At 40.0% G+C, this 10,509-nt stretch overlaps 1 protein-coding gene across 3 annotated transcripts in view; it reads right to left on the bottom strand.

The window, feature by feature from the left end:
* The window catches only part of LOC125945620 (uncharacterized), a 15,325-nt gene extending 6,394 nt beyond the window's left edge, over positions 1-8,931 (bottom strand). Inside the window, exons 1-3 of one of the 3 annotated variants that reach the window (XM_049667806.1) lie at positions 8,321-8,931; positions 5,565-5,750; positions 2,075-3,353 (exon numbers count right to left, since the gene is read on the bottom strand). In XM_049667806.1, coding sequence (XP_049523763.1) covers positions 3,214-3,353; positions 5,565-5,750; positions 8,321-8,531 — 537 coding nt within the window. In that variant the 5' untranslated portion in view covers positions 8,532-8,931 and the 3' untranslated portion in view covers positions 2,075-3,213. Of the gene's footprint in view, positions 1-2,074; positions 3,354-4,444; positions 5,751-6,579; positions 6,622-8,320 lie in introns of those variants that run through there. The other 2 variants (XR_007467088.1, XR_007467089.1) reach the window with 2 other exon arrangements.
* Positions 8,932-10,509: the final 1,578 nt, after the last annotated feature.

The following is a 10,509-nucleotide window of genomic DNA, read 5'->3' as shown; positions in this document are numbered from 1 at the left end:
TCAAGTTACTTCAGCATTTCTTTTGTACAAAATCAAGATGCGTAGGACAAACACTCAAACAAACCGCCTCAGCTGCGCTCGACTTGTGCTTGCCCCGTACTTGGCAGAAATAAGTATAGAAAATACATTTGAATGTCTAAAACAGAAGAATGTGCTAAAAGTGCAATATACCTATTTTAATCACGTTGGGTCAGGTATGAACGCTCTAAAACTAATTCTGTAATGCACCATTCAATTGAATACTATGCTTCCCTTACAAAAAAAATTGTTGAAAGTTGTGCAAATCAGTGGTCAATGTAAACAAATTAGCATTGACGACATGAGGCTTTGTTGAAACATTGGTGAGCGAAATTGTTGAGAGGTGTTGAAAATTGGCCCGCGACTTTTTGTTGAAACATCATTGGGTGTTTCAATTTGAGACAGTACATTGATGGATGTTGAAACCATGTTGAATTCCAATATTGAAAGTGCCATTGAAAACTGGTGACGATGTGTTGATGTCAAATATTGAAAATCTGGTGAGACATTTAGAAATAGGTGAATGACAATATGGAAACCTATGACACAGCTAACTTCTAACCAAATATCTTAACCCCAACCCCATACTAATATCAAACTGAATACAATTGACCACCATATATACTTTTCTACTAATTATCTATAACTCCCCCCATAACACCATGCTCAATACATACCGCTATTATTTCATTGAGCACCAGTCATTAACTACCATTCACCATGTTGGACACACATTTCCAGCCCAAACGAGCACAATTTTTACTTCGTTGTCCATTCCATACTCCTATACATTCCCAGAATCCCCTAACTCCCTTATCATACTTCCATTTAATCATCCCCCATTCCCTCACCTCCCCCAAATATCGTCCAACTTAAAAACCCAAACAGAATCCTTATCATGACTAATTTCATTACCCATCCACCTTGTTCCCCAAGCCACCACCACTCCATACTCACTCATTTTCATCAACTACCATACCACCGAACATTATCAAAATAATCATTCACTCATCAAATTCCTTATGACCCTAAACCATTAATCACCAATTGTTAACAGAAGCAACCCATTCACCCAAATCCATACCAAATTGTTGTTAAATTCCCCCCGAAATTATGAAAAATGTTCAAAAGCCACATTCATTGACCAACAAATTGTGTGTTGAAAAAAACACATATTTGTTTACAAAATTCATTCAATTAACCACTTTGAAGAACCCATTATTGTCATTTATGTGAACATGAATTGAGAAATTTCAATATAATCCATTGACAATATGAAAATATTGACCTTATAATGTTGAACTTGTGAATGTCAATATTGAAACCCATTGAAATATTATTGGAGCAGTATTGAATATCAATATTGAAACCCCATTGAGATATTATTGAGGCATTGTTGAACATCAATATTGAAACCCTATTGAAGTATTATTGGATGAGCGTTAAACGTCAATATTGCTTGATGGAGGCAAAAGTTGCTACATATCAGAAACAGGACACAAGAGGAAGAACACAGACAACACACACGTTAAGCACCAAACATGTGTGTTGTCTATGTTCTTCCTCTTGTGTCCTGTTTCTGATGCACGCCTTTTGCCTCCCTTATACCAACAAGTCCAACGTGCAATGTTAGTCAATAATGCAACACCATTTAAATATTATTGGAGCAGTGTTGAACGTCACTATTGAAATCACTTGAGAGCCCACTGAAATATGCTGTTTGGTGAATAGTGTTGAAAAGTGCACTAGACTTTTCTTTAAATACTGCTGAGCTACGTTGAGTCTCATGGCATTACCACTGATGCCATCCATATTGATGTGGTCCTTGCATACTAGAGGACAGGGGCAAACTTAAATTCAGGCACTTCTGTATTGAAGACCTGGGTCACCTAGGGATCAAAACCACTTTTAGATATAGCCTGTTATAAAACATAATATAGAGCTGCTAGCAGAACCATTAAGCCAGTTTTTTAATTGGCTTAACACACAAAATCAATACTCCTTCACAAAATCAACAGCTCAAAATTGATGTGGACAAAAAACAATTTTTTCTAGATGAATTGTTTATTGAAGCCAAACATTTGTTAACTGTACAGCCATGTGTGCCTTGAGATCAAAAAATTGCTAATGCAATCTACAAACTGCCAGCAGCTTGATACAATAACGAAACTGAATACTGAGAGATGTAAAGTTTGCGTGGCCCTAAAGTAAAACATTTCTCAAAATTGAAATAAGTAGAAAATAAATATTATACAAGCATTACAGTAAATACCATTTAAAATGTACTTGATTTCTCTATTTGGTAGCCAGTAACTTAATAATTATGGCACAATCTGCATGAGCCCCACTGAGACTCTTATTTATTGGTTAAATGGTGTGCCCATTTTACTAAACGTTATCTACCTCTGAAACGACATGGTAATTACAATAACTTGTGCCATGGCAGCAGTTTATTGTGCTGCATTGCTTGTTGCAGGATCCAGTTGCGTTTTCTGCCATGATTACTAGGTTCCTGGGCAGGTCATTACATACCAAGCGATTTATTCACTTTGACTACTTAAGATTTTTATCTGATACACAGTGGCCATTAGTTACCTGCTGGAAGCCTTAAATGAAACTGGCATGAGGAAATTTTGTTTAATTTTGAGTGCCGCAAAACAAGTTAGAATGAAAGAATTTACAAGAAATCAGATTTCATGCATACATGAAAGAAAGCACATCGCTGCCTTGCCCGAGAACTGTTGTTGCACTCTGAATTTAAGCAAACTTTAACACTTAATTCTTACTGTTTTGAAATAGCAAAATAAACCATTACTACAAACATATGTTAATATGTAGTTTTTCTTAAACAGAACCACTCTGACAATAGCACAGATTCCACTTTCCGGTGTACGTATGAAACCTAACTTTCTGTAAAATTTCTCACTGGGCCTACTTTTACTTTATCAAACAAACTTGAAATGGTGTGCCGTCATGGAACAGTCTTGGCATGAAATGACCCGAGATACCTATGAAATAAAATAGTCAAGAAACACTAGCTTTTGTAGAAATATATTAAAGATTTACGTAAAAATGTACTAAAATACAAAGCGCAACACTTGTGCAATTAATTATTAATCACAACACAGTACTTGTGTCTGAACCATCCAACCTGGGCTTTTCAGGTGACTAGAAACATAATAATAAAAAAAATGTTCAGGGCTGCAAGTGCACAACACTTGAACTGTCCACAGACTTGAGCTCTTCTGGACACTTCAGGTCCCTTGCGAGAAGTGAGGCCAGAGTGTTCTTAATGTAGGTCATGTTTGTCCCAGGAAACTTGTGACAGGTAAAGCCTGTAAAAAAGGAAAAACAGCATGACGTTAAAGATCAATGTTCCACATGCAAAAGTGCGACATACAGTACGCCCTGTTATAATGAAACTGTTTCATTTGTTTTGTTTATTCCAAGTTTTCACGAGTTCAATTCTAGAGAATGACCAGCTTTCAAAGTGGAGTGGCACCGGAGGACTCCACTTAGTACAATATGCAGAAGGCAAACAGGAAAAGCCCACTGTGGCAGAATAACTTCATGAATATCCTTGGTGTGAAAATGTGAACGTTGCTTGCTTAGGAACAAAATGGTGGAAAAAAGACTTCATACAGTTGGTGAAAAAACTTAAAGGTAGACTACTGGCAACTAAAATTAGTTCTCTCAACAATCATAATCAAAATGTGCAGCACTTTATTGCACTTTTCCTTGCAGGAGTTGCTCCAAATACGGTTATGCGGCCAGAATTGAGTGTGGTATATCTGAATTTGTTTTACAAGCTCATATGCTACTGGAGTGCACTTCTCGCATCGTGATGACCATTCTTATGCCTCTCTACTGAAAACAAAATACTGCTTATAACGAGGATTTACTGCAGTTGCACGCCGACCTGGTTACACTAACACAAATAAATGCGAAGAAGAAATACGAAGAAATGCTCAGTCTTACAAGAGAAATATGCAAGTGGACTGGCTCTGCTAATCCTTTGAGGGTCACTGCCATGCATGTAGAGTGGTGGAAACAAATCGTGTGGTCACGACCATAAATATGAGGCGGCGAAAGAACATATAAATAAGCATACCTTTTAAGAATGAAGTGTCCCCAAGCATCACATTACAGATTCTGTAACCTTCTGCGACTTCTACAAAAATCCTGATTGTGCTGTTGCCCCTTGGCTTCTTCCAAAACTGATCTTTCTCTTTATTCTATGGTGCCCATCACTGCAGTAGTTTGGGAGTATTCAACTAGTTTAATGTTTTGTGAGTGTCATTACATTTAAAAAATGTGATTATGCTGGTTTGCCCTGCATGCTACAATAAACATGGTGTAAAACAGCGGACACTAAGAAATCTTTGTCACTTTGTGACCTAAAAAATTATTTACCCAATCAGGTCACTCTGAAGAACGATCCAGAATAAAAATATAACACTTAAATTGGGGGACGTTTGCCAGAAAATATGTGATCCTCAAAGGGTTAAACATGAACACCTACAAAGCTCATTCAATCTTTGATAAATCTAAACCCATAGTACTTGAGCACTGGTTTATAATAACGCTGAAAACAGGCAAGTGCGTCCTTGAATTAAGAAAGCAGGAGACATTTCCAACAATTTCAGAGTGGGAGCTGTGGACATGCCTCATGTTCTGTAAGAAGCTTTATATAGTAGCTGCCAAGGGCCTATTGAGTACTGATCATTTTATGGGAACGTGAGGAAAAGTCAAATAAATACCTTTGTTTTTTCCACATCCTAGAATACAATGTGATAAATTGGATCTTAATTGGTTGAGTGCCTAGAATGAATGGACATTGCTAAACATAGCAATGTTGACAACGAATTTGGCAACTGTTCCTATTGTTGCTTTCATCGAAACAACCAAACAATTATGCCCCGTAACTTAAGCTCATTCTGCTTAAAGGCTACTGTCTGCCACCACATGGACCTCCTTCAAGACAGGAGCAACTTTAATTCAATGTGGTCTGTTGAAATAGGTGAAACCACTATGTTTTGCGTTACAGAATCTGGAGGGCCATTTTGATTGCTGAAATTTGGTGGAAGTGCTGTCCCTCGAGTTGAGCAGTAACTGCACTTGAGCATAGCTTCTCCACAATTCCTATAACAACACTTTCAGGCTACTTAAGCACACCCGCTATAGCAACAGATTGGTAGCAAGCTTCACAGATTGGTACTACAGATTGGTAGTTGCTTCATTGCAACTGTTCATTGCAATGACAGTCAAGTAGTGCAACTAATGCGCAAATACACCTAACTTTGTCAGTTGGAGCCACCAATCACTTCTGGCAGTTAAGGCTGCTTTTAAAATTTAGCACTTTAGTATGGAGGCGTTAGAGACTTGAGATCAAATGAACATTCATTCCAAATAGTAGGCTATTGTAGCACGTAGTTGCAGACACAGGCTACTTGAAAGTCATTTGTTGTGCTAATAGCAAGCTGGTAATTCCAAGTACAAAATGTGAAGGCAAAAATGCAATGGGTAAAAGGATGTACGGTACTTGCCTATAACAGCGTTGACCCTGATAAGGCCAAGAGCCTCTTTTTGCCTATTGGTGGTGGTGTTTCCGAGAAGTAAGTGGCCCATGAGGTTCTCCTCAGTGAACACATGGTGAATCAAGGCCCTTGCAAACTTGCCTGGTCCACCATGGCAAGCTGTGCCAGGATCATCTGAATGAGCACCTCTCCAACCTATGTGAAACGGCACGTTTAGGTAAATAATATTAGTGAGGTAGTTTAAGGATTTTAAGCACATTTACACAACAGCCACACTCCGAATAAATCACAGAAATACTGCCTGCTCCAGACCTAAAATGTCAACTAATGTCACTAATAAAAACAACTAAAACTAATGTCATAGCTTGTTATGCTGTTGGGATGCCATGTGCTTCAGAAAAACAAGGATTCACCCAGTACAAAATAAAATAGTAAGTAAACCAAAGCATTGAAAACTTTAATGCAAGTAGCATTTTTAGGATACTTCACATACTTTCGGGTGTCTGTCTAACTATTTTCCAGCCAATTTGTGTCACTTGGTGGTCAATGGCCTAATGGGTAGGGCTGCTATGTAGACGGGAAGTGGGTTAATAACCATCTGATGGACCTGCTTGGATCTCTGGGTATGTTACTCAGAGTATGTGCCATTCTTCAATGAACCTCTTTCACGCCATCGTGGGCAACTGCTGCTTGTGTTGGCAAGCAGCAGTAGCAAGCAGCTCAAACAGGAAGATAACTGTCGACGTTAATGCGATATTACCACTACACATCAGATTCGCTTGCTGTGTCCCAGACCTACTCAGCTGAATGTGTACATAAGACACAAAGACAGGGTGTGCCTCATCCACCTCATCAAATAAATGAATCGACTCGCAAATCAAAGGCTATGCAAAATCGCAAAGGAGACACTTAATGCTACCATTTTTACTAAATCTTAAGGAGAATACCTCCCAGCAATACATTCTCCTGGCAACAGTGCATTTGATCATGGTGACGCTAGATGATGAATGGCCAAAGAATTCACCTTTTGCATTCCGGCTGTGGCGTCTCCAGGCTCATTTTGATTCTGAAAACAGATGTCAGTATTAAAATGTGACGCCACGATAACTCAAAAGCAACAATCAAAACATCTACATGGACGATTAGGCCGACATAAATGGATGGATATAAATGACTGATTGAAAACATTAAAGCATGGCTGCTCTTGCCACTGGCAGTGTGAGGTGGGCAAATAATTTATTTTTAATTTCTCTCCTAAATTTTAAAATTATTTTTGCTCATCTACTGCATGAACTGTTGCGGCCACATCTTAAAGGTAGCTCGTTCATATAAAACCAGTGTTGCATTTTTTACTCCCCGTCTAACTGCTGCTACTGCAGTTTGCTTACTCTCTAAGTATTCCACAGAACTGCTCCACCAACAAACCATTGTTCCAAGCTTATGGCAAAGCGTCATTTAGATCACAAGGATACGCTCCCCTTTAACTCTCTCTCCTCTTTAGTGTGTGAATTCAAAGCAAAAATAACTTATTGACATAGCTGTCTGCTTCTATCTCATAAAAAGCCTTGCTAATTTTTGACATTTGTCGATAACGCTTACATGCCACTGGGAGCACAGTGGGACGACACGGCAAATATGCCCAAGCATCTCGTTCCTTTACTGATTTTCGAACTTAGTTATATCAATCAGTTACTGAAGGGCCAAAGGCTGAAACTTCACACGATGACATTATTTTGAATGTTTCATCCCACTAAAGCAGAACATAGCATCCCACAGAATCTGCCTTTTCCGTGAATATAGAGCGCCTACGCGAAGGCGTTAGCGCGAAGTACTCGATGGCGTCGAAGGGAGATAATGGTTAAAAAAAAGTTCACCGCGCGCGTACCGGTGGAAAACAAACCACACATAACCTGATGATTTCACAGCATTCACTGGCATCAGCCCTTTTTTATCTCACCTATCACATAGAATCACATATACGCCATTGCAATTCTTTATTATTATCGCGCCACAGCGCGTGTCTACCGCACGGCGTGTCAGCGGACTCTGGGCACTCGATCCTCAAGCGAACAGCGCAGCAGAATACATTAGAACGGCAAAACGCCCCGCGCATATTTTCGCCGATCCCGACACGCCATGTAGTAGATGCACGTCAATGGACGGCGTTGCGCGAACGAAATATACTTGATTACAGTACAGTTCGGATTATTTCACGTCGCATTGTTTCCACGAAAACGGCAAAGCACGAGCGCTCATTAATAAGGCTAATTTCAATCGGTGCTGGAACACCGTACCAAACATCGTGGCGCGCACAACATGCCCTGTTTTAGCTGGCTCCACATAGCTGCCCACCAAAACGGCAGAGCACGAGCGCTCATTAATAAGGCTAATTTCAATCGGTGCTGGAACACCGTACCAAAAATCGTGGCGCGCACAACCACGGCCGGGCTCGACTGGCGCGCGCGTTCGCAAGAAGCGAGCGCGCGCGCCAGTCGAGCCCGGCCGTGACACAACATGCCCTGTTTTAGCTGGCTCCACATAGCTGCTTTACGTCGCCGCAAGCGCGCTGTGAAGTTAAATCAGGACAAAACTTCATGCTCAATATCACAAATCTAGTGCTGCACAACCAATTCTCGCAACGGAAGGATAGTACTAGTAATGAAAACGAGCACAGAGGCGCGTGGAAGACACGCACGGGCTCTGTACGCACTTTTTCTGATAGCGTCGCAATGAACGAGCAAGTGGAATTCGAAACACTCACTCACCTTCGATGTGGCTGAGTCGGAGGCGATCATGGTGATCTTCGAGGCACCGTGTAGCCCATAAAGACCGAGCAATAAGTTGTAATATACCAAAGATGTCACAGCGAGGCAAAGGGCACAGAAAACACAGCAAACTCATCACGCAACCCGCACACATACGCCGCACGCACAAAGTTCCGGAATCCGCCAAAGAGTCAACAGCGCAAGCGCGCATTCACACAAAAACGCGCATACAAATCCACGCTTTCATAGATGTGAATTGCCATATTTATTAACAAATCTTGTAATATAATGGTATTTCTTAACAATTTCTGTGGTTTGCAAGAGTGTGAAAATTTTCTGCTTAGCTTCCTTGAGGAACTATTTTCTTTATCGCGGTAACGCAGTGCGCCGGCCGGTCACGTACGGAGCGCGCGGGAAATAGTGCAAAATTCAAACGTCGCAAATGTCGCGCCCTGTGTGCGCGCACAGTTTTAATCGTTTGTATTAAAAAGAAATATTTATTTTAATACGTGAAGCAACCGGCGCGAAATGAACTACGGACCAGCAACGTACACAATTGTCGCTGTTCGTGCTTGTTAGTTTGACATCATGACGAACGGTAGACAGCATGCCGTCCCAGTTGATTAAACATTTGTACCTGTGCTTCTGCGCTACGATTTGCTACCGGCAAAGTATAACAGCGTAGATTGTGCGTGGTGGCCAAGCAGTTTCCCAGCACACTGGCCAGCACCCCGTCTCTACGTGTTACAGAATAGACCTAGGCTTTCATGTAAAATATGGACACCACGTCGCAGAGATCACCCAAACTTGTTTCATTTTATTGTGCGCTAAGGGCTAACAACTAAACAAAACGCACTCTTTAAAAAACATATTTATTATTATGCTTACATACTAATTTTCCCACCATCTTGCCCATATTTAACATGGAGGCAATGCCGTTTTCTGACACAGACAGGGCACTGGCCACTTACAATAGAAGCCGATGGGAATCCAGGAGGTGCCCAATCATCGGTCATTGGTCACTGCTTGTTGGGACGTTTGTCTTGTGCTCCAATTTTGTGTCTATATATATATATATATATATATATATATATATATATATACAGGGTGGTCATTGTTAAGTCTTACGGAAGTTTTAGAAATCGCCTGTGGCAGGTAGCATAATTCTTATCATTGAGCTGGGTTAATCGATGAGGCGGACATTAGTAGCACGAGCAATCGAAACACACATTCAACTAATTAAGAAGAAATCACTAATTAACTTCTTATTTTATTACTTTACGACACATATTGCGATTTACGAATTTGAGCCGGTGATCTTTTCAGGCGTATCCACTTGGAATGAATTTCCAGAATGACACCAGTTTGGAGATATGCGCCATCAAACTCGCCGTAAAAATGCACTGTTGTTACACTTACTTTGTTACCAAAATGCTGTTTTATACATAACTAAAACGTAACTAACTAAAGTAACTAAAACGCCCATGTATTTCGTCCCACACTTTGGGCAATAATATCTCGAAACTGGTGTTATACTGGAAATTCATTTTAGGTGGATGCGTCTTGCAAACTTACCGGCTACAATTCATATATTGCAATATGTGTCGTAAAACAATTAACTAAGAAGTTCATTAGTAAATTTTTGTTAATTATTAGAATGTTAGTTTCAATTTCTTGTGTTATTAATGTCCGTTTCTTCGAATAACCAAGCTAAGTGATAAGAATTATGCTACCTGCTACAAGCGATTTTTAAAAATTTTCGTAAAGCCTATAATTTTGAACACCCAGTATATACAGGGTGTCCCAACTTTCTTGCACCGACACTTAAATATAGGCAAATGCCACGTAGCTGGACAGAACCAAGGTAATGTTGTTTGCCGTCGCTTACAGATACTCAATTTTTTGCATTAGATAACTAATTAGATAATCATTATAATTAATAATTATTAATCAATTAATAATAAATAATTAGCTTCTCAGATATTATATTTAGCTGAAAAGTGTCAATCAGAAAATTATAGAGCAACAGGAAAAACTCCCGATACAGCTTTCTGTTGCCCAATACGTGGTACATAAAAGTGTTTTTCCGAGCGTGAAAGAAGCCCGCGGATACACGCATAGTGCCTCGAGCGGCTAGTTGTGCGGCAATTTTGCGTGTATTCGCGGGCTTCTTTCACGCTAGAAAAAAA

Source organism: Dermacentor silvarum, chromosome 5, assembly GCF_013339745.2.
Source record: "Dermacentor silvarum isolate Dsil-2018 chromosome 5, BIME_Dsil_1.4, whole genome shotgun sequence".
NCBI classification, from domain to species: Eukaryota; Metazoa; Arthropoda; class Arachnida; order Ixodida; family Ixodidae; genus Dermacentor; species Dermacentor silvarum.
The sequence above is the reverse complement of the archived record's forward strand: the minus strand, read 5'-3'. Positions and strand labels throughout refer to the sequence as shown.